The 26,105-nt window shown below is 50.6% G+C and overlaps 13 protein-coding genes across 13 annotated transcripts; 10 read left to right on the top strand and 3 right to left on the bottom strand.

Annotated features, from left to right (window-relative positions):
- Positions 1 to 895: 895 nt before the first annotated feature.
- Positions 896 to 2,299, top strand: N7518_005619 (dolichyl-phosphate beta-glucosyltransferase; the record flags this gene model as incomplete). Its single annotated transcript, XM_057186546.1, has 3 exons — positions 896 to 1,009; positions 1,113 to 1,886; positions 1,955 to 2,299. 3 exons carry the CDS (start codon positions 896 to 898, stop codon positions 2,297 to 2,299), a joined length of 1,233 nt encoding a protein of 410 aa, XP_057043316.1.
- Positions 2,300 to 3,598: 1,299 nt separating this feature from the next.
- On the top strand, positions 3,599 to 4,399 carry N7518_005618 (uncharacterized protein; the record flags this gene model as incomplete). The annotated part of the gene is made up of 1 exon (XM_057186545.1): positions 3,599 to 4,399. The coding sequence occupies one exon, from the start codon at positions 3,599 to 3,601 to the stop codon at positions 4,397 to 4,399; it is 801 nt and encodes a 266-aa protein (XP_057043315.1).
- Positions 4,400 to 5,172: 773 nt separating this feature from the next.
- On the top strand, positions 5,173 to 6,429 carry N7518_005617 (uncharacterized protein; the record flags this gene model as incomplete). The annotated part of the gene is made up of 1 exon (XM_057186544.1): positions 5,173 to 6,429. The coding sequence occupies one exon, from the start codon at positions 5,173 to 5,175 to the stop codon at positions 6,427 to 6,429; it is 1,257 nt and encodes a 418-aa protein (XP_057043314.1).
- A 1,065-nt stretch (positions 6,430 to 7,494) lies between these two features.
- N7518_005616 (putative cell wall protein) lies at positions 7,495 to 8,322 on the top strand (the record flags this gene model as incomplete). Its single annotated transcript, XM_057186543.1, has 1 exon — positions 7,495 to 8,322. The coding sequence occupies one exon, from the start codon at positions 7,495 to 7,497 to the stop codon at positions 8,320 to 8,322; it is 828 nt and encodes a 275-aa protein (XP_057043313.1).
- Positions 8,323 to 10,296: 1,974 nt separating this feature from the next.
- On the bottom strand, positions 10,297 to 11,450 carry N7518_005615 (ATG3/ATG10 family protein; the record flags this gene model as incomplete). Its single annotated transcript, XM_057186542.1, has 2 exons — positions 10,297 to 10,837; positions 10,906 to 11,450. 2 exons carry the CDS (start codon positions 11,448 to 11,450, stop codon positions 10,297 to 10,299), a joined length of 1,086 nt encoding a protein of 361 aa, XP_057043312.1.
- Positions 11,451 to 12,130: 680 nt separating this feature from the next.
- Positions 12,131 to 13,546, top strand: N7518_005614 (zinc finger CCCH domain-containing protein; the record flags this gene model as incomplete). The annotated part of the gene is made up of 1 exon (XM_057186541.1): positions 12,131 to 13,546. The coding sequence occupies one exon, from the start codon at positions 12,131 to 12,133 to the stop codon at positions 13,544 to 13,546; it is 1,416 nt and encodes a 471-aa protein (XP_057043311.1).
- A 513-nt stretch (positions 13,547 to 14,059) lies between these two features.
- Positions 14,060 to 14,744, top strand: N7518_005613 (uncharacterized protein; the record flags this gene model as incomplete). Its single annotated transcript, XM_057186540.1, has 2 exons — positions 14,060 to 14,166; positions 14,222 to 14,744. The coding sequence occupies 2 exons, from the start codon at positions 14,060 to 14,062 to the stop codon at positions 14,742 to 14,744; spliced, it is 630 nt and encodes a 209-aa protein (XP_057043310.1).
- A 945-nt stretch (positions 14,745 to 15,689) lies between these two features.
- Positions 15,690 to 16,101, top strand: N7518_005612 (uncharacterized protein; the record flags this gene model as incomplete). Its single annotated transcript, XM_057186539.1, has 2 exons — positions 15,690 to 15,830; positions 15,862 to 16,101. The coding sequence occupies 2 exons, from the start codon at positions 15,690 to 15,692 to the stop codon at positions 16,099 to 16,101; spliced, it is 381 nt and encodes a 126-aa protein (XP_057043309.1).
- A 327-nt stretch (positions 16,102 to 16,428) lies between these two features.
- N7518_005611 (uncharacterized protein) lies at positions 16,429 to 18,188 on the top strand (the record flags this gene model as incomplete). The annotated part of the gene is made up of 4 exons (XM_057186538.1): positions 16,429 to 16,457; positions 16,568 to 16,816; positions 16,906 to 17,989; positions 18,066 to 18,188. The coding sequence occupies 4 exons, from the start codon at positions 16,429 to 16,431 to the stop codon at positions 18,186 to 18,188; spliced, it is 1,485 nt and encodes a 494-aa protein (XP_057043308.1).
- Positions 18,189 to 18,606: 418 nt separating this feature from the next.
- Positions 18,607 to 19,555, bottom strand: N7518_005610 (putative cyclin; the record flags this gene model as incomplete). Its single annotated transcript, XM_057186537.1, has 2 exons — positions 18,607 to 19,251; positions 19,304 to 19,555. The coding sequence occupies 2 exons, from the start codon at positions 19,553 to 19,555 to the stop codon at positions 18,607 to 18,609; spliced, it is 897 nt and encodes a 298-aa protein (XP_057043307.1).
- Positions 19,556 to 20,054: 499 nt separating this feature from the next.
- Positions 20,055 to 21,401, top strand: N7518_005609 (uncharacterized protein; the record flags this gene model as incomplete). The annotated part of the gene is made up of 1 exon (XM_057186536.1): positions 20,055 to 21,401. One exon carries the CDS (start codon positions 20,055 to 20,057, stop codon positions 21,399 to 21,401), a length of 1,347 nt encoding a protein of 448 aa, XP_057043306.1.
- Positions 21,402 to 21,962: 561 nt separating this feature from the next.
- Positions 21,963 to 23,679, top strand: N7518_005608 (translocon subunit SEC61; the record flags this gene model as incomplete). Its single annotated transcript, XM_057186535.1, has 5 exons — positions 21,963 to 21,972; positions 22,062 to 22,162; positions 22,229 to 22,396; positions 22,465 to 23,540; positions 23,598 to 23,679. 5 exons carry the CDS (start codon positions 21,963 to 21,965, stop codon positions 23,677 to 23,679), a joined length of 1,437 nt encoding a protein of 478 aa, XP_057043305.1.
- A 519-nt stretch (positions 23,680 to 24,198) lies between these two features.
- Positions 24,199 to 25,652, bottom strand: N7518_005607 (bifunctional ornithine acetyltransferase/N-acetylglutamate synthase; the record flags this gene model as incomplete). Its single annotated transcript, XM_057186534.1, has 2 exons — positions 24,199 to 25,126; positions 25,198 to 25,652. 2 exons carry the CDS (start codon positions 25,650 to 25,652, stop codon positions 24,199 to 24,201), a joined length of 1,383 nt encoding a protein of 460 aa, XP_057043304.1.
- Positions 25,653 to 26,105: the final 453 nt, after the last annotated feature.

Genomic DNA, 26,105 nt, shown 5'->3' with positions numbered 1-26,105 from the left:
AATCCCTTCTGGACTCGGGTTACTGCGGACTTCTTCTATCCAGAAGGAGCACATTCAGAGCTATTAGGAAGAAGTCATCCCTGGCTTCTCGATGCGTTGTTTCAAACTTGCCAGTGGAGCGAAGGATTGCTGCGAGAATAAAAGAGGACTCCGGCACAAAACTAGGGAGGAAAAATGGCAGGAAGAAGGAAAATTGAGATGAGGGAACAAAAATATTTGAATTAAAATTGGAAGCTTTCAGTGTCAATCCCCTTGTCCTTCTCCCCCGTCTCATTACTCACGATGTTTTATGGATTGTGTATAGCAGGGCCGGCAAAGAGTGTTCGGGCACCATGATCATGTTCTCTCCGGGTCAATTTCTTTTGCTACAGACAGTCTTCTAGCTTTGTCCATTGAAGGACATTTACGAGACGCATATCTAGAAAGAAAAGAGCAATGTGATAGAGCAGGAAGCAGCTCTTATGAGCCAATGTCCATTCTACAAGCTGACCGATCTATGCGATTCGCGGTAAACGCGTATAAAGAGGTAAATGAGCTACAATATACGCGAACCGTAACAGAATATGAAAAATAGATCATAATAGAACCTATAATAAGTAAACATTGTAAAAATAGAGCGTCTACGCAGCGTGGCTCCTAGATGTGGATCTATTGGCTTGCGCGTTGAGCTGCTGATAAAAGGACAAGCTGGCGACTATCGACTTACAACATTCCTCCCCTCCCTTCTGCGCCCTCTCTCTTTTCAAATGGCGAGGATCATTCTGCTTTACCTCTATGAATAAACACTTTCTCTCTCCGACCTAAGTGCTTGCCTTCTCCCTTCGGGCATCACTCACCCTCCCTATCCGCACCTCTTCCGTCTCCGCATCTGACGTCCAATTCGTCACTCTCTACAATGGCGGCAGCTTGGGGCGAGGTCTGTCGCCAATGCGTCAATACTGCGGTGGAAATCCCAGTCCAGGTCTTACTCGTCGCTGCCCTAGTTACTTTGCTAGGACTATTTGTCCTGGTGAGTCCACGTTTACCCAACTCCGCTTGTACCAGATCGCGCGGAGACACTCCAGACACGCGCAGCCCAATTGAAAGTTACTGACCAGCTTGCTATCGCATAGTTCTCATTATTTATATTTTTCGTTGCGCCAGTCCCTCGAAAACCTCTCCCAGAAGAAAAGAAGTATAGAACCCTCGCCAAAGATGGATCCGTGACAGACCCCGAACCCCTACCCTGCTGGCTCGAAAGCCAAACCAAAAAGAGCACACCCCACACAATCGCACCGGCCGAGCTATTCATGTCCGTCGTAGTACCAGCCTACAACGAGGAAGACCGGTTAACCGGCATGCTGGAGGAAGCCGTCAACTACCTGGAGCAGATGTACGGGGACACGGCCAGCGCCCTCGCCAGGGCCAGCAGCCCAGTTACAATGGAGACGCGCTCAATGCGCAAACGCAAGCCGAACGTGGATACCACCAGCGACGCCGCGGGCCCGGCCTCAGACCGCGGCTGGGAGATCATCCTTGTCTCGGACGGGTCCACAGACCGCACGGAGGAAGTGGCATTCCGGTTCGCGCGCGACCACCAGCTCTCTCTCCACCCCAAGGGACACGCGGGTCCGTGGACGCCGCAGGCTGCGGAGGGCGTTCATATCCCGTCTGGCACGATCCGCGTCGTGACCTTGACGCATAACCGCGGCAAGGGCGGCGCGGTCACGCACGGTATGCGCCATGTCCGGGGGCAGTATGTTGTCTTTGCGGATGCGGATGGGGCGAGCAAATTCGGGGATCTGGGGAAGCTTGTTGGGGCTTGTCGGGATGTGGAGGATGCGAAGGGGCGCGCGGTTGCTGTTGGGTCGCGGGCGCATATGGTTGGGAGTGAGGCTGTGGTTAAGGTATGGGGATTTGATATCTGGGTTGTGGGTTGTGGAAGGCTTGCGATTGATTACTGACTGCTCGATAGCGATCCAAGCTTCGAAACTTCTTGATGCACTCGTTCCATTTGATCCTGTGGCTTATGACGCCTCCTAAAACGGCTACTGTCAAGGATACGCAGTGCGGGTTCAAGCTGTTCTCCCGCAGTGCCCTACCTTACATCGTGCCGTACATGCATTCCGAGGGCTGGATCTTTGATGTCGAGATGCTCATGCTGGCTGAGTTCGCTCGGATCCCTGTGGCCGAGGTTCCTGTCGGGTGGAGGGAGGTTAAGGGTAGCAAATTGAATGTCTTACGAGATAGTATCGGCATGGCTTGGGGTCTGGCTGTTCTGCGGGCAGCTTGGTCACTGGGTGTGTATAGACAGCGATGATCCGGGAACTTCATTATTCCTATTTTCGGACAGTTTTCCATAGCAAATAGATTGCATCTTGAATTTTTGGAGATTGGAGACTCGGCTTTTTGCTTGGCTGTGGATGATCCAATCGACTACTGGTAACTATATTTCTTGGGTTACATACATAGGCTGGGCACTTTTTCCTGCCCAAAGAGCCTGATAGGCCTGGGCTCGCACCATCTTTCCGTATCAGGTTAGTTATGCTATCTCTTAGCAAAGTCTGCTACAGAAAAGGGGCAGTAGAAGTGACTGATGGGATTGGATGGCTGCTGATACCGTTAAGTTGGCCCCTTGCGGATATGTTTTTGATTCAGTCGGCAATGGAGACTTGGACGTCGGCATTAACTAATTTCAAGTTTATTATTGTAGAATGACTATTTGAATGTGCTCCATGGCCTTGGAACAGACGATGAAGCCTTGGGGGAAGATTCGCCAGATATCACTAGGCGGTGACATCTGTACGAAGTATATATGTATAACTTCGGAAGGTACGAACATTCACTGCAACATAGAGAAAAGATAATTAACTTAGTAGAGAATGACACAATGAATGATAGCTTTGCATCATCTTTTCCTATACTCGACCCATACTTGCATGTTGCAGAGATGGGTCCATGGCAATCTACTTCTTACATGTTGCCTAGGAGGACTTGAGGCCTAGAGCAAATCGATTGCACGTGTGTTGGGAAAGTCCTCAACGTTGCTTGGCGTTGTTTCTCCTTGCCTCATATCTAATACAGCTAGTCATAGGTCTAAAGCAAAAAGGAATGTAAGAAAGACAGATGACTTTTCTATACTCCGAATATCGGATCCTAATACCGTCACTAAGGACAACATTGATTGACTCATACAACCAAAGTTCCATGGTTATCATATCAAAATCTGGCAAAGCATACCCAGGAAAAGTCACCTAGAGTGTCCTAGTAAGCTTCCTGCTGTACTCCGTAGCTTGATCGGGATTGTAACATGCGGTGAAGTATACGTGGTGGCTGCGATATCTATAGGCATCGAGATGCCGATCAGATACTCGGCTCCTCGTATCATAGGTCGGCATGGTCTGATTCTTTGCATTCTCGGGATGCAAGGCCATCTAGGAGTACTGTGTCCAAAGTACAGACCTCTATTTTTATTCCGCATTGACTTTTTCCGACGAATCGAAAAATTTCTCGCGGTGGCGACGTATACACCCGAGTGGTACCACTGCCTTTTAAATCGGATCAACAGCCGTATTTCGCAAGAAGCTCGACATTCATTCTTTCTTCTAGCTAAGCAGCTATGAGGCCAACTCCGACTCCAACATCGACATCACCATCGCGGCTCCTCCAACTCCCAGCCGAACTCCGGCTCAAGATCTACGAATATGCACTAGACGTACCCAATGATTACCTAGTCAGCAAGCCAATGATCGTGCTCGCCGATCACGGCAACACCTTCACAGCTCGCGGCCAATACCGCGCAATCTCAATGAGTCCTCACTGGGTTGGCGAAGACGGCACCGCGCGCAAGCTATTAGCGGTGAACCGCCAACTCCACGACGAAGCCGAAGACTATCTATACTCAACACACACGCTCTTCCTCCGCAACTCCTTCAATCTCGACCGATTAGCAGAGTTCCTGGACACGCTCAGCGCAACCGCCCGCGCCCGCATCCGCAGCGTCGGCTTCGAGATCTTCTTCTTCGTGCACACGCAGACCGGCGTGCCGAAGCGCACGCTAAAACAATACGAGGCCGCGGGACGGCTTCTATCCGAGAAGCTTCCGATGTGGAATAGCGTGCTGCTTTATCTCGATCCACGCTACTATTATCCGTCTGCGAACGTGGGTGGTCGGGATCTCACGGCCCGGGGGGTATTCGACCTTGCGACGCGCTTTGGCGCTTTGTGCAAAGATGTCAGCTTCTATCCGTTGCCGAATGGCGATCAGCATCTGCTGGATGAGGCGCAGCAGTTTGTTTGGCGCAGTCGGTCGCCGATGAGACAGTCGGATCGGTCTATTAAGGGGTGTTCTGCTTGGTCTTTGGATTTCAAGAAGCAAATGGCGCCAAGCCGGCTGCGGCCCACCTCGTCTGTTCTCTGAGGGATTTCCCTCTCCTTTTACAACTTGTGTCTTTGATATCCTTTGTTTTTGCATCTTTTAGCCTGCGTCATGACGTCTGAGCGCTGATTATAATGGCTAATGTGGCACATCTTTGGCGCAAACGGCGTTGGGCGGGCTCCTTTCGACACTCTCCATTCTTCTTTCATTCTTCTTTATACTAATTTGGTCCATGGCAGCTTATAGACGGATCTATTATGTTTGTTGCCCGGTTGTCTGTTATATATTACTTACATAGATGGCTCTAATATACTCTCAACTTAATGTATCATCTTCCGACTCACCCTACATCATCTTATTAATGACATTTCCTATTCCAGCCCCTTTGACGTCATAAAATGTGATCAGATGCTTCCATTCACATTGCTTTTTGGAACTTGGCCAGGTGTTTCCCTTTTGCCCCTTTCCTGTAACTGCATTTCCCCAGAATCTGTGTGGATATTCACGATCTAGTCTAACATCTCCCCCTCTCATATGGGGCCTTCATACCTAAAAGCTACCCAAATCCCAAACCTGCCCAACCAGTGTCCATTCACCGCAGACTTGACATGTGCCGTATCGGGAACCTCGCATGAAATCCCATTAGATGGAGCGTGAACTCATTGACCGCTTTTAGGAACTCGACTGGTCTCGACGTGGAAAGCCGAAGCTCTGCAGGTTGGGCACTGGACTATCCCACGCTACTAGCGTGTTTATCCCTAATAGACCCCTTATCTGCGGATTTGCGCCCACCGAGAGAAACCCACATTTCAGACATGAAGTCGACCAAATTACTAGACGGCCATGGGAGTCTCTACAAAGAAGTGCGCTTCTCTCCGACCGAACCACTACGTCGCACAAAATCCGTTTCAGCCACGTTTCCTCATGTCCCTTCAGGCTACGGCCAAACCGCATTGCAAGACTCGGTGTTGGTGAATTCGTTCGCTATGGAGACGTCCTATATCGACCAATCGCGATCGCTTCTTCACAGCCAACGGGTGAATTTCGAGACAGAGAGAGAATTGTTCGCACAGGAACGACGGTTGTGGGAGAAAGAGCGCGCGCTGCTGCGATCAAAAATCGCCGAGCTGGAGGCGTTCGTGAAGAGTCACGGGAACAGAACAAACCAATTGGGATCGGAAGCCGTCAAACATGTGCTTGCGGGTGGAATACCGCAGTTTAACACAAGTGGCTTCGCAGCGCAGGTGTGGGAGGGGACTAGTCCAGGCACGCGGCCAACAAGGGTGTTCTTCGATCATGAATCGCCAGACCAAAGCTATCTATCGCCAACCTCCGAAAGTGGGGATCCACCATCCCTTGATCGGGCCCTCTCGCCCCGGTCGCGACCAGTAGACGCTTCTGGACCGACTGTGAGTCTGCCGGTGCCGATCGAAAAGCTTGACAGAACCTTGGACGGCATCACGCTCAAGTCCACGGCGCTGCCACCTGCCGTAGTAGCTCGAGTGATCACCCCGCCCTCCCCATCGCCCCTGGGAACCTCCCCTGGAATTGCCCCTACCACCGCTGCAAGGCCTCCTATGGAACATCGAGCTAGTCTCAGACTGAAGCTGTCAGAGCTTGGCCCGCCCAATGAGAACTTGCTCCGCCATGCAGGTCACACCCCGATGGCGATCATCGACGCCGATGATAGTCGGTCCACCCAGCCGGGGTCTCCCCTCGAGGTTGCTCCCGAGCTTGAGGACGCCCCTCTTGCGCCCGTGACAACGGAAGTTCATCAACCCTCCGAAAATAAGGTCTCCTACTTTCCGGATGTGCCAGATGACCCCGGTTTGAAGGGGCCTCTCGGTTTGATTAATGATGAGGAGCATGACTCCAAGTTTTTAGATCAACTGAATCAGAAACTCCTAGTTGAAGCAAAAAATATCCTGGGAAGCTCGGTTGAATCGGCTGATCCTAATGAGTCTGATTCTGAATCTGAGTTCCCTGACCAAGACCAACAGCCTGAAATCAGGTTCAAGCAATCAACTAATTTCGGCACTGCATTCGGGATATCGAACCCGGGTCAAGTCTAAGGACGCACATATTTCCCATCTATGCTTGGATCTTTGTGCTCTGTGTGTGAAGTCCTACTATGTCTATTTTGCATTTCTTCATGTTTTCTATACTTCTCAGCAGCATCCTTTTGATGCTGTACTTTTCTTTAGCTTCTTTCTCCCTTCTGGCGAAATACCTTACGAGCTTATGATCTATGCCGATATGTGCAATACAACCCCATTTGTTTCAATTATTTCGGATTTCTTTCAGTCTTCGTTTCTGGGGTTACCTGACTTGACAGGCAACAGGCAACAGCCCTAGCAAGTTGCATTTGGACTCACCTGTGTTGGAGTGCCTTGCGTGTTATTTCTGCACTCAATCTTAATCCAATATCCTGATTGGCTCCTTGGAAAGTCTCTAGCAGAGAGGGATCTTAGTGTCTCTGTGCCTTATTGGCTATTATCCCTTGCATCCATACAACCTTTCTTCCCCATTCGGCCGCACGTGTTTTCGTACTCCCATAGCAGCCCATCTGCATCCCATACGGGAGGATCCCGCCAATACTGTCTGTCCTAGCTGAGCTAAAATAGCTAAGAGGCTAGAGCTCGTGCATAAGCTTTACGCTGCTCGCTCAGGCACATCTAGTCTCTCGACAGAGCTGTAACTCCTTACTATCGAACCATATTGCTTGGATGCCCCAATTTCCGCTAATTACATGTTTCAGATCCTTTGAGACATGATGTCTCTCACGATCTCTTGTCTTGGTAGCTGCCGTTGACTTTGTGCCTTGCAGATCACCGACCTTGTGGCTTTTCTAAGATTAGGGCCAAGGAAGTTCGTGCCTTGCAGCGATCTTCCATCTGGTCCTGGATAGCCTTGGCTCTCATTACCATACTGTTCAAGTGTACACTTTGTATGGATGCCGAAAAGTACATAAGGATCATTGTTCACGCCTCCTCTTCTGTTCTTCATCAAGCATCACAGTCTCTAAACAGTCATTCCCTCATCTCTCTTTCGCAACTCTCTTTCATCAACTTTCAGTTCTCGCCTTTAATCAACTACTTCCTCTTCCAAACCAACAGCACAAAAATCCTACCGCAACAATGGTCTCCACTACTATCAACTTCTCCGGCCTCATGTGCCTCGTCCTTGCTCTCGGCCCTGCCACCGTCCTCTCTGCTCCTCAGCTGCCCGCTCTCGGAGCTGCCCCATTCCCCGAGATCGTCAACCACGGCCCTGAGACCACCCACCAGGGCCCAGACAACAGCGAGACTTCGGCTGGCAGCGGCGTCAAAGTCGGCATCCCCGGCGGTCCCTCTGTGAACGCCGGTGCCGGATTCCAGGACATCCACCGCGGCCCCTGCGGCCCTGGCTCAGGCGATGACTACAGCGCCGGTGCCGGTGTTAATGTCGGTATCCCCGGCGGTCCTAGCGTTAACGTCGGCAATGGCGTGCACGACCACCAGGGCGGCTACCCTTGCCCTGAGCCTCCCGTTGTCGTCGTCCCTACTACTACTGCTCCTGCCATCGTCGTTGTTCCCACAACCACTACCACTCCTCCCGCCGTTGTCGTTGTGCCCACCACCACTTGGACCACCCCTGCTGTTGTCGTGCCCACCACTACTACCACCACTCCCACCGAGACTGTCACTCCCCCTGCTCAGACCAACCCTCCTACCTGGTCTGACGTCCCCACTATCCTCCCTCCCACCTTCACCACCCCCATCTACGCTCCTCTCACTACCGCTCCGGCTACCTGGGCACCCTCCGTCTCCATCCCTCTGATCCACCCCGCGGCACCCACCGCATCAACCTCACCTTCCGCTGTGCCTTCCGCACCCGTCGCGCCCGTCTTCAACGCCGGCTCATCTCTGGTCCCCGGATCCGTCCTCGCACTCGCTCTCCCCGTTATCCTGGCTTTCTTCAACTAAGCTCCTGCTTCATCAGACGAACACGATAAAAAATGGCGGAAACGACCCGGATAGATACCATCCATCCATCTGTTAACGATGTGGTTGGTCTATCTAATGATTGATCGGACCTTTGCATGCATTTCTTGTTTTTCACGGCTGTATTCTTCCTGTTTTTCTTTTCTTTTTATAATTTGTCTTCGTCGGCTGGTGTACTCACCCACGGATTATTTGTATCTTCTGTGCTCGTTTGTGAGGGCCGATCTTTATTACTTACTCTTTTTTGGATCTTGTGTATTACTGCTGCTGATGGTTGTTCACTTTGGGCGTCTGGTAGTGCTTTGCACTATTCGGCGTTCTTATGGTTCGCTGTTACTTGTTAATGCAGCTTTTGATATTGTTATTATCACTTAGAATATATTACTCTGATGATACACTACCGGTTTCCATGTAGTAGTAGATTTCGGATTCTCTAATTTCGCCTGAATATATGCTCGGAAGATTACCTAAATGTAGTGAGTGTCCCGAGACCTCATCAGTCTCCATAAATGGACCACCTGAAAAGCCTGGTAACAAAAACGAGAAAGCTATAATATAAATTGCATTGGACATCGATTAGGCAGCTCTGGACTTTGTAGAGTTTCCGTATAAGTAGAGTAAGCAGCATATGATATCTGAAGATGCTATCAATATGTGAGATATATATCTCATAACTCGAATAGGAGACTCCTGCAGAGCATGACAGATTCAAACCTGAATCTCCCTCTGCATTATATATTTCACATCTACTAGCATCACTTCGAATGCACAATCTTATGGGACTTTGCCTATGAATGTGTCATTCGATTCGTATACATCCCAATGCTTTATAGTGTTTCCAGCTCGGGATACCCTAATGTATCCAAAAATGGGTCGTGAGCTGTGGGCAAAAAACGAGCAGTTGGATAGCCAGGCATTAATTTCAACACATGAGATGTCCTAGGCAATCTATCTGGGTCTTAGCAGTGTAAGCACCGATAAGGTAATCATTTGCCTTGTACCTAGGTGACTAGTGTACGATGACTCGAACCTACGCGTCGTCGGCTACGGAGATTTACACCCCTCATGTATTCCGTGGGACTCGTCAAATGGCAATGAGAGCCACGACTTCAGGAACATCCACGAGAAAGCCCGGTTTGATGTGTGGTGCAGACCCACATGAACCTCATAACAAACATGGTAATGTTATGGTCCCTGTGGTAGGTCAAGCAGCATGTGCTACGGGACCCTCTGCCTGCGCTGTCTCGTGGGGGCTACGGTGAGATGGTGTTCAGAAGGATGGGGAGAGGAGAAGAAGAAGAGAAGAGGAAAAATGGGGGGAGGGGCCCTTTTATACTCCCAGGAACACGTACCTTCCCAAATGGGACACTGACCCTCAAGGTCGCTCTTGCCTTTTTTTACCTCTAGGACAGCCAGAGCCTGGATACATCATTCGTTTTGATGCTCATTGAAGCAGTCTACAAGCCAGGGCATGATTATTGCGATTTTGATTTGATAGAATTGCAAAGAGCTGGAAATATGCCCAAATTTGAGGGTAGTCACAGTCACATTACATACATCTATGGGTGGGATATAATGCATGGATCTCCCTGTTCATCCCGAGCTCAGCCTTTGATTCCCCGTGGTCCTACTTCGGGAATGCTAGGGATTATTATATGATTTCAAACACGATATGTCTACTCTGGTATCTTCACAAATTGTAGTAAAATTGCAATGGGAATCCCATCCCAAGCTACCAAACATAATACACAGCAAAAGCAACCCAAGGATGGGGAAAAGGATATTAACCATGCGCCTAGAAGCAGATTAACGCCAAACTCATGTAAGATCATGCATATCAAATTTCGAAAGGGGGCAGGTCGCCAGATCCCAGCCATTATCCAATCCAATTAGCTCAGAAATATAGGTGTGCGTGGGAAAGATCGGATAAGACGAGTCTGGATCAATTCAAAGAAATTATACCCCCATCGTAAAGTCGTGCTCAATGCCCGGCGTCACACTGGCAATGAACTTGAGGAACACAACCAGGTACTGGTCTACCCGGATCGCGACCTGTTCTTCCTCGTCATGTTGCAGCATCTCCCACTCATCCCCGCCAGGATGTCCGTTGTTGGAGTCCCCGAGCGACAGGTTGTTGGTCTCATCCACCAAGCCCTCCAGCCCGCCGCCTGCCCGGAGAACGCGGTTCGCTTCCTCGCGCGACTGCGTCTGTTTGAGCTTGTCACGGCGAAGCTTGAGTGCGGCATCGGCACGATCCAAGAGTGTCTTCATCACAGAGGCGTGGCGGCATGGGTGTACACTGGCCATCTTGACGCTGCCCTCGAACCATGGGAAGTCCTCTAGCGTCACGGTCTTGTCTTTGTAGTCGCCGACAATATCCTCCATCATCAGATGTGGCGGAAGCGGTTCGGATGGCGACAAATAGCCGGACAGGTAGAGGCGGGGTGTGCGGTAGAAGTTTGAGTATGTAATGTAAAGGGTGTACGTGCGGAGAGATCTGGAGCGATAACAAGTCACGGTTAGAAAAGAGAAAGGTGATGTTGCAGATAGGAAAATGGCACTCACTGTGTCCCTGAATGATTGTCGGTCTCTCGGATGATAGCTTCATCGTCATCGTCATCATCCTCCATATCGGGGATATCATCCTCCTCCTCCTGCTCGCCCAGATTCCCGGATTCATCGACGGTTCGCACGTCGCGGATCCGAGCTTCTTGCTTATCATGATCTGCCCCAGCATCACGCCCACCGCCAGTCCGCAACCATCCATCCTCTCCATTATCCGGTGTGCCTTCGCCGTCACCGCCAGATAGGAAATCCCTCACAATCTCATCCTCGAGTCCTGCATCCCCGGCAAAGTTGTCGTTCAGTCTCCGATGGCATGGTACTCCACGAGTAACCAGAAACTGCTTGCCATCTGGGAGGTAGGAGACTCGTTTTGCCGGACTCGATGCGTCGGCCCATGACCATGTGGGGAACTTGTAGACTAGATAATCTCCGGCGAGAACAAACTCCTCGGGAGTGATTTGGCCGGTGTTACGGAAGGTAGAAGTGCGCGATACCGGGGCCAGGCGGTCCCGCCAAGTTGACAATGTAGAGTGCAGGATATTCATTGTGTTTTACAGGTGAGGGTGAAGAAAGAGATACAGAAGAAGCGGCGGGGGTAAATGATAAGCGGTGGAGCACATGATCCGCCCCGCGTGAGCGTCATTTTGAGCCGATATGGTGGCACGTGATGATATCTGCTTATGTAAGACTATCGCTTTCCGGAGGCCCTGTTAACGTGACGAGCGATACAGAGTATATATATCTTCTGATTCATTTCCGTTTCTAGTCACTTGACCTAGCAAACCTTCCATGGAAAATTCGGTCTACGCTAGAATAGGGGTTGCAGAATGTACCTTTCTCCTCCACAGGTCTCGGAAATGTAGAAGAAGGTGAATGTAAGCACGAGAATAAGAGGGAGTTGGTAGCGAGATTGAGGCAGGTCTCGTGGATTAAAGGGCCACGATGCGGAGATTGTATGGACATGAGGATAGATCGCCTGGATAGCGGTGCAAGAATCAGTACCTTGTCTGCATACATGAGGTTAAGGCCGGGAACGAGCGTGATTGCTTCGCCATCCGGAAACAAGATACATTATTCTGGGGACGATGCATATCGGCGTTTGCTCTTCGCAAATACAGGCTATTTGCTATACCCCATACCATATAATTAGGTGCCAGCAACTTACTTCTCTAGAAAATTACTGTCCTCTTTTTCCCTACTCACTCAGATTACCTCCTTTACGATCATGGCTGACCGTGGAAACTGGCGATTCCGAGGCGAAGGCCATACCAGCAAGCGAGGCGGGTCGAATAACTTCGGGACCCGTCATCAAAGCGACAAAATCTGCCGGCAATTCCAGCGTGGAAATTGCACTTACGGCTCTACTTGCAAGTTCTCTCACGACCTGACAAGAGCTAGCGGATCTGAACCTAATCCTACGACTGATGATTCGAGCACCCGGAAACGATACTTTGACTGGAAAAAGATCCTGAGAACGAATTCCATCGGTGTCAGATCCCGGGGAGGACAAGAAGAGATCCTTCGACTGTGGGAAGGAGCGGTTGAGATACTTGATAGTGGAAATACAGGGGACCAGCAGCTCCTTGTCAGAGACCTCGTGGATGATGCCCTTGATGGACACGGGTTCATCCTGGCAACTATTGATACCACCGGCCAAGATTGGAGTCGCCGTATTCCTGTCTATGTTGAGCCATTTCTCAAAGTCATTACCCATCCTTCCCTCTTGGATTGTCTCTCCGTTGATTCATTTGTTGGTACCATGTACGCAACCTTCGGCGGCCCGAATGGAGATCGAGCAATCGGGTTTTTGGAAAGCGTTTGTCGTTTCATGATAAACAGCTGTGAGCGAAATGGCAATGATTGGACTCTTGTCACTCCAGAAATGGTGAAGTTGTTGTTGAATTCCCTGTATCAGCTTCTGCGCAGGGTCCGACGGGCACACCTCCATGATGACCTCCCTTCACTTCTCGGGTCATTGGACGAATTGGTCCACAAAATGACCGAAGTATGCTCCAAGGCTGACCTCGAGGCGCTTGAAAACAGAATAGAAGTCATGCGAAATGTGGTCGCAAGCGCACACCGCAGTCTTGTTCCAGCCATAGTACCAGTACCCGAAGAGACCATCCACAGGACCGGGGCTAGGCTAGCTCAATCGACGTTTCCAATGGATATGGAAATCCCTGGTGGCAGACACGACAATGACCTTGCAGAAATCTCGCAGATTCGGATTCTTCCGACACAAGGAGAAATTGTTAGTGACAACTCGGAATATCTACCATCCACCAATTTTTCTCAGCCGCACTTCATCGCGGATCCTATGCTACGATACGTGGACTCCACATTCCGACTTCTGCGCCATGACATCTTCGGTTCTGTCAAAGATGTGCTTCGAGATCTACTGCAACAAGACTGTCCCAACCCCCACCTATCGGACAAGGACACAAGGGCGCATATCTACACGGTATCAAATGTTCAGCATGTCTTCGTTAATGGAAAAAATGAGCTTGAAGCGACAGTATCCTTCTCTGCCCCGCCGCAACTGCGCAAAAAGTCTCCTGCAGAGCAATGCAGATGGTGGAAAGATTCCAACCGACTGGAAGAAGGGAGTCTGGTGTGCTTCTTGACTTCTGAAGGAACCTAACAAAGGTTGCTCTTTCTGGAAGTGACGGCCAAGTGTTCCTCCCAAGAGAAAAACGACAAGGAAAAAAGCACCCTTGTCTCCGATCGATATCCCCCTAGCATCACAGTGAAGCTCGCCGTATGTTTGCAGCAAGAACTGAATCTCCTCAGCCAGATCTATAGCAGGAAAATCACAGGCACCCTGGTCGGCTTCCCCGGCCTCATTCCTGCAACATTTGCCCCGATCCTGAGAAATCTGCAGCGTGTTTAGCGCGAGGGGGAGTTGGCATTCCAAAAATGGATTTTGCTAGGCCGGGACGGGGATGAAAGAGGTATCAATATACCTTCACCTGCATACGCCCGAAAACCGGGATTTGCATTTCCATTCCTTCCAATCACCAAAGACCGAACTTAAGATATCAAACTAGACCCCATTTCCCCAGATTCCCTTAATATCAAAGAGCTGGAAGCTTTGACTGGTCTCGATATTGGCCAGTGTCAGGGACTTGTTGCTGCCCTCACACGAGAATATGCCATGATTCAAGGCCCGCCGGGCACGGGAAAGTCCCATGTTGGGGTCAAGATTGTTCAGGTCCTTCTTGCTATCAAAGTAAGCGCAAATCTGGGTCCAATTATCGTGATGTAAGTATTGTTTTACACAACTTCGACCTATACTATATGGCTAACTTTACTGTAGGTGTTACACCAATCATGCCTTGGACCAATTCTTGAAGCATATTCTTGCTGTCGATATCCAGAAGGTCATACGTATTGGCAGCCGCAGTCAGGCTGCTGAGCTCGAAGGCAAGAATCTTCGTGATGTTAGCAGCAACATCAGCAAGACAAGAGTAGAGTCACAGACCCTCGGCAAAACTTACAGTGAGCTGGAGGAATGTATGAAAATCGCCGGATATTCAATGAAACCTCTACATCAGTCTCGAAAGGGCCCAACCTGGAAAGGAATGCAGAACTTTTTGCGCCTTAAGTGGCCCATGATACACAGACAGTTGAATCTGATAGATGAGGAGGGATTCGAAACGATCATTGACGATCCTCTATTAAACTGGCTGGAAGTCAAATTGATGAATTGCTCGAAAACCGAGGATCTGAATGAGGCTGCTGATGAGCTCTTCGAGAACCTGACACGAATTGCCGAGCGAAATATCTATGATCTCTTAAAGTTAGAGCGCCAAATTCTTGTAATGAGCTGGTTTGAGTAATGGTGTGAAAACGAGAGTACTTCACTATTCGAAGCAGTTAAGAGCGCTGAGGATTTGCGTGGAGAAATACACGCTGTCCACGAAGAAATCAACCGAAGAGCCCTGATTTAAGCCGATGTTGTAGGTATCACGATAACATCCCTCGCGCGAAACATCGATACATTACGCCGCATAGGTGTAAAAGTCATTATTTGTGAGGAGGTAGCCGAGGTGATGGAGGCCCATATCATCTCCTCCCTCATGCCGGGCGTAGAATACTTTATCTAGATTGGCGATCATCGACAGCTATGGCCTTAAATTTAAAACTACTCGCTTAGCCTTGAGTTATTATCAGGAAAAGCCTGGCAGTTGGACCGCAGCCAATTTGAGAGGCGTGCCGTCGGCGAGCTAGGCCTGAATCCTGCGCCTGTTGCACGACTTAATATACAGCGAAGAATGAGACCTGAGATTTCGCAGCTTATTAGAAGAGTCTATCTAAAGCTGCAAGATCACGAGAGTGTGATGAATCTACCTAATGTCGTTGGAATGCGTGAGAACGTCTTCTGGTTAGATCATTAATACGATGAAGATACACGAGGAGACAGTATTTGTGTGAAGTCGCACAGCAATCAGTGGGAGGTTGATATGGCGACCGCTCTTGTGCGCCATCTTGTCCGATAGGGAGAGTACAGCAGTAAGGATATTGTATTGCTGACTCCCTATACTGGTTAACTGCGAAAGCTTAGGGCATCGCTCAGCAAAGATTTCGAGATCTATCTCAGCGAGCGGGATTTAGAGACCTTAGCAGCTAAAGGGCTCGGAGTGGATACAGATGAGTCTCCCTAAGCAGGATCTCACAAAATCATCGAGAGGAAAACGCTTCTTCAGACGCTCCGCCTTGCTACTATTGATAACTTCTAAGGCGAAGAGGCAAAGGTGATCGTTGTCTCCCTAGTTCGGAGTAATATGAAATGCCAAGTTGGCTTTCTACGTACCGAGAACTGTATCAATGTGCTTCTCAGTCGAGCACAGCACGGGATGTACCTGATCGGAAATTCTGAGACCTACCTTAATGTCCCGATGTGGGCTGAAGTTCACGCTCAGCTTGTGTAAACGAACGTAGTCGGCACAGAACTAGCCCTATGCTGCCCCCGCCACCCAGAAGTACCTATCCTCTGTTCTGAGCCTTAAGAATTTGAGAGAAAGAGCCCTGAAGGTGGGTGTAATCTTCCATGTACCTATTGTCTGGAGCTATGTGGCCACTAATGCCAGGCAAAATGCTATTTATCTTTCATATATAACGGTTTTGTATGCTGTAAGCCTTGTCCTCGAATTCGAGAGACCTGTGACCATGCATGCCCTAAGCTCTGTGGTATAAAGTGTGGTCCCTGCATGGTTAAAATTCCCGATATGATGCTTCCTTGTGGCCATGCCTAGACGCTTATGTGCCACCAGATGCGCAACTTGGAATCCATTAAGTGCTATGTCAAAACTGAAAAGACTGTTAATAAGTGTGGCCATGTTCTCCGACTCGCCTGCTTTGTTGATGTCACGTCCGAGATTTTCAGATGCACTGAGCCATGTACCAAGATCCTGGGATATGGTCACAACTGTGGAGGTGTCTGTGGGGGGTGCTTGGAGAGAGGCGAAAACGGCGAAGTGTCGTTTGATCATCCAAAATGTATGAAAAAATGCGATCGGCCACATGGCGTCTGCAATCACAGATGCCTCAAGGTATGCCATATTAGTGAAAAGTGTGGGAATTGTGAAGCCAAGTGCGAGGTGAGACTAGATTTCTGCTTATGCAGCCGACTATTCGTGTATCATGCTAATACCAAAAAAAGGTTCGATGCTCATACTCAGCCTGTGACTCCCCCTGCGGAAAGGCATGTACACTGTGCATCGAGAGATGCACTTGGGTCTATCCTTATTAAGGATCCTGTTCAATGCCTTGTGCAGCACTATGCGATCGACTTCCGTGTGATGAGCGCTGCACCGAAATTCTCGACTGTGGTCATTAGTGCCCGAGCCTTTGCGGAGAGGACTGCCCAAGTGGTCTATGCCAAGAATGCGGCGACAAGCCAGACGCGCGTGTTGATTTTCTTGAATGGAAATCTTATTCTGAAATCAACCTCGATGAGACTCTAATTGTCGTGCTCGGGTGCGGTCATTTCTTTACCAGTGAGTCGGTCGATGGTGTAGTCGGCCTAGATGATGTCTACACAAGAGATGGATCTGGCAAGTTCGACGGCCTCCGGGATATCTCTGCTGCTCTTGCTAGCACCATACCATCGTGTCCTGATTGCAAACAGCCCATTCGTCAGTTCGTAACAAAGCGATACAATCGTGTCATCAATCGAGCTGCTATGGACGAAACATGCAAGCGGTTCTTGACCAAAGGACGCATGGACCTTGAAGCCCTTGATTCTCGTTTGAATTCCCTCGCAGACGCGCTTGTTGCTAAAGATGCGAAGGTGAGCCCGAGCTGCCTTACCAAAGGACAGATCGGCGCAAGATATTATGCCTTTTACAAAGTTGCAAAGGAAGCTGTGGTCCTTAGTAAAACGATGGATACAGAGCATCAACCGACGAAGCTGCTCAAGGATGCTATTGCTTTGGGCCAGAAATCAGAAGACGAATCTGTCTCTATTTCCAGTCAACTTGAAAGACTGAGAATATCCACACCAACACCTGACAACCAGATAACTCTTGGGGCACGATTAATCTCTATCAATGCCCGAGAATTCGTTCTTCACGATATGTCCAGACTTTTGAATTCGAAGGCAAAGATTGAGGAGGCATTTTTGATTGTTCAGCTCAGCCAGATCACCATACCGTTTCTGAAAGACTGCCAGAACTTGATCATTCAAGCCAAGGGCGCGAGCCTCTTCCGTATTGTCATCACGGCAACCCTCGCATTTGCTAAGATATCCGAACTGTTCGGATGGTGCCGTCGCACTCACCCAGTACCCGGAAAGGAAAAACCCGATGAAAAAGTACGGGAGGGCACCGGGTTAGAATCTCATGAGAACCGCAGGAATACGGCACGTGAGTTCCTTGCCGATGCTTTGCATCTATGCGATCAGTTGGGTAATTGTGAGGAGCTTCGAGAGAAAGTCCTGGAGATGATTCGCCTATTCGAAGGCGCTCAATACGAAGAGGTCACGCCAGAGGAACTTGCATCCATCAAGATTGCCATGGTTGGCGGGCGAGGAGGCCTGGCGACGAACTCTGGGCACTGGTACAATTGTATCAACGGACATCCTGTGAGTTTGATTTGCCAAATATTCAACGTCTTCCTTCTATTGAGATATCAAGCTAACATTTTCTGTTTTTCTTAAGTTTGCCATCGGCGAATGTGGTATGCCGATGGAGCTAGCGAAATGTCCTGAATGTGGAGCGCCGATTGGAGGACAACATCACCAAGCTGTTGACGGTGTTTCTCGAGCGGAGCAGATGGAGTAGGATGGAAGCATCTATGTCGTTCAGTTATGATCAGCAATTTATCTAGCTATCTTGTCAGCTGAGTTCTGAAATATTATTCATACATCTACTTTGATTGTTACGGCCACAAGAGAAGATGTATATAACATATAGGTTCAGCTTGACAGCAACAGAGCTCCCTGGCAATCGACTAAGCCGTGGAAGCAGCTAATTTTCCAACCGCCTGTTTGGCCACCGCAGAGACAAGGCCGTTTAGTGTTGGGTGTTGTTGCTTGGATTCCTTCTGGGCGCGGAGCAGGATATCGCAAGCCTTTTTTGACTGTGAGGCGCCATCCTGTGGTGAATGTTCTAGTAGATGGCTTGCTAGCTTCTACCAGAACATCTTTCATAGTAGACTTTTGATCTTGGAATATGATGTTCTCGGCAAATCAAAGCACTTTCATTCACCCTCCTCCATCATTCGGCGTCGCTCAATTTCGGCATCCACTTCATCTACTACCATTGGAATAGCTTTGTTCTTCCACCGAATGACCTCCGCTCGCATGAAGCCTTCTGTACTCTTCATACCTACAACCAAAAAGCCGAGCTCTTCGCGATCGACATCAAAGACTTCCCACCACTCGCCGTCCACAAGCTTGACCTCCTCCTCCCGCGAAGCGAGGTAGATGGCAGCCACAGCCAGGGCATTTGGTTGGTGGGTGACATAAAGAAGCTGGGGCGAGAGCAACGCCGCATTAAGGTGCTGGATGACCCGTCGAGCCACAGCGGGCTTTACCACACCCAAAGTTTGAAGATAGGTCAAAGCGATGGTGTGTGGTAGAGCAACATGTGTATCAAAGCCGAGAGTACGGAGGATACTCGTTTCGGTGCGGAGGAGGACTAGCCGCGCGGACTGGTAGCCTCCCTCGGACAGGATATAGGTTTCGGGGGATGGAGGGGTCTCCGGAGCTCCGCTCTGTTTCACAAACCACAAGGGTGACGCGTCTTGCGATAGGAGGAATGTGTAGACGCTGAGGACGGAGCGTGGCGAAGTTGGTTGGAAAGAAAGCTTAGCTGTCAGGTACAAGGCTGCGGCGGACACATCCTGCTCCGGTCAGTGGATCAGAATTGCTATGGATGCCTGGAGCTGGTCCTACCTTGACTGAGTAGATTCGCAAGCTACCCCCATCAGCGCCAAGCCAAAAACGCGTGAAGATCACGACCGCCTGGGCAATTATATCTTGCGACAGGTGTAGGAGCACCCCAGCGGCTTGAGTTAGCTGGGCGCCCGCGCACCGAATAGAGGTTTCGAGGTCAGATGGGACATTGTCGATCGAGGACGAAGAGTTGGACAGTTGATCGGGCGTCGCCAGGGCGTTGGATAAATGCTTCAAACCGTTGGGAGCCATGACGCTAGGATTTTGCAGAAACGTGCAATGACGCAGGTCCTCGTGCAGCTGAAAGCATGCACAGCGGGAGCGGCAAAAATAGATGACGGGATCGAACTCGAAATAAGTCTAGTGGAAGGCAACCCTCATTGCTCTGATTAATCAGATTGGAAAGGAAGACGTGGTGGATCACGAAGGTGGAGAGAGCTCCAGACCAGCCACCGCTATTTCATCGTCCCAGCCTCTTGTCTTCTTGTTTCCAACTCTTGAGGCGTCTTCTTGGTTTCACTAGACAAATCCACACTCAACCCTGTGAAACATGAAAGCTTCATTGAAACCACCTATACCCTTTTTCGTTTGACCTTGAATGTATTCCAGGGGTCTGTTTTGTCCTTGATCAGCATTGATACCCCTACCGCAAACCCCTCCCCCCTAGGTCGCACACCAACGCCACATTGGGCCTGAATCGACGTGGCATTTCAGTCCTGTCCGTGTATCTGTCGAAATTACCCCTCAGAACATGTCTCCCGATCTCACTCATGCGCCTGTCACCCTGCATTCCGATGGCACGCACCCCCACGAAACCGTTGCCTTGACGCTCCCAAGATCTTCGGTCCCTAGAACCGCACGAAATCATCAGTTGAACAATCCGCCTTCGCATCGTCGAGCAAACACCGAATATATCGCAAGGCCTCCACTGTTCGAACAGGGCATCGACGGCACGTTATCAAACCCAAAGAATCCCCCTTGGTCCGAAACCTTTCCGAAGAAGAAGCTTGAAGCAAGAGCCAGGGTCTTGTCAGATTGGTTCCAGGGGAAATCAGATCCAGTCGAGTTGGGGCTTAAGATGGGCCCAGGTGCTTCAGATGGGACCGGATTGGATTCCCGCCCAGCTGCATCCATGTCACATATGAGGCAGAACTCGACCTCGACGAATCGGTTTTCATTCTTCGGCCTGCGGCGACAACCGAGCAAACCCAATTTCCCAGAGCCAGCAGATGATGAGTTCTTGAACTTGGACATCACTGCCGCTCTCAGACTACCCGAAACGGATGATACCAACGATGAGGCACTGGATTCCCTACGAGATCATGCGGACAAAGTGCTACGACGTATGCAGGAGGCCTATAAGCAACGCACTTTTGCCATGCACCAGGCTTTGGCAGACAAGAACGAAAAGCAGGAGGAGCTAGAAGAGACTCGCGCCAGAGTTGACCACCTCAAGATGCAGCTGGACGGCATGGCTGCCAAAGTGCTCGATCAGGAGAAAGCCATGAAGGCCATGGCCGAGGAACTAGAGGAAGAGAGAGAAATGCGAAAGACCGAGGAATCGCGCCATCGCAGTCGTGCAATTCGTACTGTGTATCCGGATGACGACGCAGCTTCCATGGCGCTCCAAACTCCCCGGCGTGGAGGCAAGCGTGCTAGCCATAGCACCTTCACCAGCGACTCGGGCTTCGAGTCTGGTGACGAGAGCATCGCCGAAAGCATCTTCTCGCTGCGTGAGGGCGTCGAATCTCCGACCTCCGCTCTGACAGCGCCGTCTCCCAACATGTCGCAGATCGCCCTGTCTACGCCGACGGTCTCGACGCCAGCACAGAAGAATCTAGTCGCGGCCACGAGTACACCACCACCTGTACGCTCGGCATATGATCGGGTCTTGAAGGGTCTTGCCTCAACGCGTTTAGGTAGCTCCTTCGCTGGTGGTAACAGTAACGCGCCTAATTGCACCAACTGCTATGGCGTGCCCGCTTCCGAGGCCTGGAGCGTGATGGGTGTTCTGCAAGAGGAGAACCGCGGCCTAAAGAATCGACTGGGAGAGCTCGAGGTGATCATTGATGATTGCCTGGGTCTTGTTGGGCCTTGAAAGATGACAATATTATACTCTTTATAGAATGATGGCATATGTTTATAGGATGAAAGCAGTTGGAATATGTATTTGGACATGTATGCTATTATGATTCCCAATAATTACCCCCATATCTTGCACCATAGGGTGTAGACCCCCAGCTGTCCCGATCGCGTAGTTAGTACCGTGGCCTCTGTGGAGTGTGGGGATAGCTTGGAGCCCTGTTTTTGGAGGGTGCACAACACAACGGACTTGAAAGACTAGCAGAAGAGAAATGCATTGAGAATTGAATTGAAGCTCAAAGTAGTGCAATTATCTCCAAATCACCCCGTTCCTTTTTTTGGTTGAGTCACCAAGTTGGTTGTTGCGGCGAAGACCAAGTGGCCTTAATTAGCGCGGAAGCGAAAAGTGGCCAGCGGACCTCTTCTGTCCTCTTCTTCCCTCCTCCCCCATCCTTTCGACAACTTCACCTTTTCTCCTTTTGTTTTATTTCTCTTAATATTCACTTTCATTCCTTAAGCTGGTTTTCGACTCCAGCTTTCTTCACTTCTTTAACGGACTGGGAGGAAGATAGCCACCATGAGCGGCCGTGAGTCCCCCGAAACCTCGTCGCGCAATCCCGACAATCCGTCTCGAATCGCCCTCAATTGAAGGCCAAATGCTGATGGAGGAATATAGTACGCTTCCTTGACTTGATCAAGCCCTTTACGCCCCTCCTCCCGGAGGTGGCAGCTCCTGAGACTAAGGTGCCCTTCAACCAGAAGTTGATGTGGACTGGTGTATGTCGCCCTGAATCCGCCCTCTCCGCGCGAAATCGACTTGGATCCTAATGAATTACGTTATAGTTGACTTTGATGATCTTCTTGGTCATGAGTCAGATGCCTCTTTACGGCATTGTCTCCTCCGATACTTCGGACCCCCTGTACTGGCTCCGTATGATGCTGGCCAGTAACCGGGGTACTCTGATGGAGCTGGGTATCACCCCTATTATCTCCTCCGGCATGGTCTTCCAGGTATGCGATTCCAAAAAACTCATATGTTATTCTTCGCGGTGATTGTACTGACATATTTTGTGCCCCAGCTCCTTGCCGGTACGCACCTCATTGATGTCAACCTCGACTTGAAGACCGACCGCGAGCTCTACCAGACCGCCCAGAAGCTCTTCGCTATCATTCTCTCCTTCGGCCAGGCCTGTGTTTACGTTCTGACTGGTCTATACGGCCAGCCCAGTGATCTCGGTGCCGGTATCTGTGTTCTCCTGATTGTCCAGCTGGTTGTCGCTGGTCTTGTTGTTATTCTGCTTGACGAGCTTCTCCAGAAGGGCTACGGTCTGGGCAGCGGTATCTCCCTGTTCATTGCCACCAACATTTGCGAGTCGATTGTCTGGAAGGCCTTCTCCCCCACGACCATCAATACCGGCCGTGGCCCCGAGTTCGAGGGTGCTATTATTGCTCTGTTCCACCTTCTTCTGACCTGGCCCGATAAGCAGCGCGCCCTGTACGAGGCGTTCTACCGCCAGAACCTGCCCAACGTCATGAACCTCCTGGCTACTCTCCTCGTCTTCGCCGCTGTCATCTACCTGCAGGGTTTCCGTGTTGAGATCCCCGTCAAGTCTTCCCGCCAGCGTGGCATGCGCGGCTCATACCCCGTCCGCCTCTTCTACACCTCCAACATGCCCATCATGCTCCAGTCCGCTCTGTGCTCCAACATCTTCCTTATCAGTCAGATGCTGTACTCGCGCTTCTCGGAGAACATCCTGGTCCAGCTTCTCGGAGTTTGGGAGCCCCGTGAGGGATCTGCTCAGCTTTACGCCGCCTCGGGTATTGCTTACTACATGTCGCCTCCTCTCAACTTCAAGGAGGCTCTCCTCGACCCCATCCACACTGCCGTCTACATCACCTTCATGCTTGTGGCTTGCGCCCTCTTCTCCAAGACTTGGATTGAGGTTTCCGGCTCCGCTCCCCGTGACGTTGCCAAGCAGCTCAAGGACCAGGGTCTCGTCATGTCTGGTCACCGCGAGCAGAGTATGTACAAGGAGCTGAAGCGCGTTATCCCTACTGCCGCTGCATTCGGTGGTGCCTGCATTGGTGGTCTTTCCGTCGCCTCGGACCTCATGGGTGCTCTCGGCAGCGGTACTGGTATTCTTCTTGCCGTCACGTAAGTTCCTTCGTTGATACATCAATTGTGTTCATTTCAGCTAACAGCTCAATACAGCATCATCTACGGCTACTTCGAAATTGCCGCCCGTGAGGGTGACATTGGCGCTGGCCTCAAGGGCCTCGTCCCCGGCAGCTAAAGAGACTGTCCGTATTTTCACGAGCAGCATGACATAGGATCACGCCGGTCCTTTGCAACATCTCTGTTTATTTTTGTCTTTTTTTTCGTCCGCTATACTTTTTTGGGTGAATGGATTGGCGCCGTCTGTCTGGCTGAATTGGAACTATACCGATTGATTGATATTCAGTCGTGCAGGTTGATTAGCCTGCCGATGAACGCTCCGAGGTCCCTCTCTAGGGACCTCTGACAACAGTGTCAATGTCTTAGGTCGTCCATGTGTGAAATCACATGGTCTAATCTTACTGGATAGGCGGCGCTCAGCGATGAAAAGTGCCCTGCTTAGGGTCTTGTAACCATATGTGTCTAGAAAAACCAAAATCATATATTCAACTTGCCATGATCCTCAACCTTGTTCACATTCATGCTTCGTTGAACCGCTCTTTGTAACTATAGGTATCCTCGCTCCAAAAGGGCTTCAAGTCCGAAATGAGTTCCTCGATTCGGCAACTTCCACTGGCAGTGCTAAAATACATATCTTTTAAGTCCGGTAATCACCGTTGATGGTCACATATTCGTGACTGAAGTCACAGAACCAATAAACAGCATCCTCACCACCACATCCAGCAGCCCCTTGTTCACCACCACCAAGATCAACCTCGATCTCAAGATCCTCGTTCTGAAGAATAGCACTAGCCCGCTTCTCGTCAACAGTCTCAGGCTCGCCATCAACCAACAGCTTCAAAACCTCACTCCCATCAACCGGACGGAAGCTAACAGAAGTACGCTCAGGAACAACAGTCCCCTCCGCGACACCCTGCGTATAACCAACCGCACACAGAATCCGGCCCCAGTTAGCATCCTTGCCATAGAGAGCGGTCTTAACCAGCGGCGAGCGCGCAATCGTCGAAGCAATCTGTCGCGCAGACTCATAATCCGGCGAGTTGCGCACGCGCACAGTAACAAACTTAGTAGCGCCCTCGCCGTCCCGCACAACCAGCTGCGACAGCTCCTGCGCGAAATCGGTCACAACGCCCTGCAGTGCGGTGTAATCGGGGCTGGGAGACGCCGCCGGCGCGCGCACAGTCTCGCCGCCTGCAGCGCCGTTCGCCAGCACGGCGATCGTGTCGTTCGTGCTCGTGTCGCCGTCGATGGAGATCGAGTTGAAGGAGCGCGACACGGCATGTTTCAGGATCGACTGCAGCGCTGCCGGCTCGACGGCCGCGTCTGTGCAGAGCACGCCGAGAAGTGTCGCCATGTTCGGGTGGATCATGCCGGCGCCTTTGGTCATTCCTGCGAGGCAGTAGATGCGGTCTGGAGAGGAGGGGAGGGTGAAGGTGCGCGAGAGGAGCTTGGGGAAGGTGTCTGTTGTGCAGATTGCGCGGGCTGTCGTGAGCCAGGCTTCGTGTGTGGAGGCGAGCGTTGAGTACGCTGTTGGAATGCGGTCGAGGATCTTGGAGATCGGGAGGCTGTTGAGTGGTTTGTTGTGTTAGTAATGGGGTGCGGTATATGTGCAATTCTGATAGGATTGTGAATTTACCGCTGTCCGATCACGCCAGTGCTCATCACCAGCGAGCTGTCGTTCTCGACACCGCTGCACTCATCTACTTTTCTTCCCATCTCCACTGCGTCCTCTAGGCCACCCTTGCCGGTGACGGCATTGGCGCAGCCTGAGTTAATCACCACGGCGCGGATACCACTGCCTTTGCGGCTTTGCAGGGTCTTCCTGCTGACTTGCACTGGCGCAGCTTGGAACTTGTTGGTTGTGAACACTGCAGCGGCCGAGCATGGCGTATCGGAGGCGATCAGTGCCAGATCCGGGAAGCGGGTATTGGAGGCCTTGACACCCACATAGGTGCCAGACACCTGGAAGCCCTTGGGGTAGGTGCCGGTCGTGGGGATGTAGCGCTGTTTGGAGGCCGGAATGGCCATGTCCAGCGGTGCGGAGTAGCATCGGACTTGGCCCTTGAGCATGCGGGCGAGGGAGGTGGCCATAACGGCGGATTGGGTAGTTGGAAGCATGTGTCCTATCTATGCCAATTGCTAGGCTTGTAGACACTAGCTGTTTATAAGGAGTGGTGCTCTTGTGAGTCAAACTTGAGCCAAGAGAAAAAGTAGCCGGTCTCGGGGCTCCCCACTCGGCAACTAATTGCGCGGTATGAGCCCACTGCTATATATGAGATATCTGGGGTTAATATTCGATGATTTGCTTCTTCTTGTTGAGGACTTTGAGTAACATCTAGGCAATTGGACTTTAGTCTGATCAGTGCGTTTGCTCACATGACTTGCGCGACCTTTTGAGCCAGCTGTCTGGAGTAAAAATCAAGGATTCTCGTACAAATAACTAGAAACACCACAGACGACACACATGAGGATAAATGAGGTAAAATCTCGCGAATTGTGTTGAATTCAAGACAGTGTAAGAGACAATTGCTATACCTCCAAACC

Source organism: Penicillium psychrosexuale (genome assembly GCF_028828465.1).
Source record: "Penicillium psychrosexuale strain IBT 29551 chromosome Unknown utg000003l, whole genome shotgun sequence".
Taxonomy (NCBI): Eukaryota; Fungi; Ascomycota; class Eurotiomycetes; order Eurotiales; family Aspergillaceae; genus Penicillium; species Penicillium psychrosexuale.
This window is presented reverse-complemented; position numbering and strand designations above follow the sequence as displayed.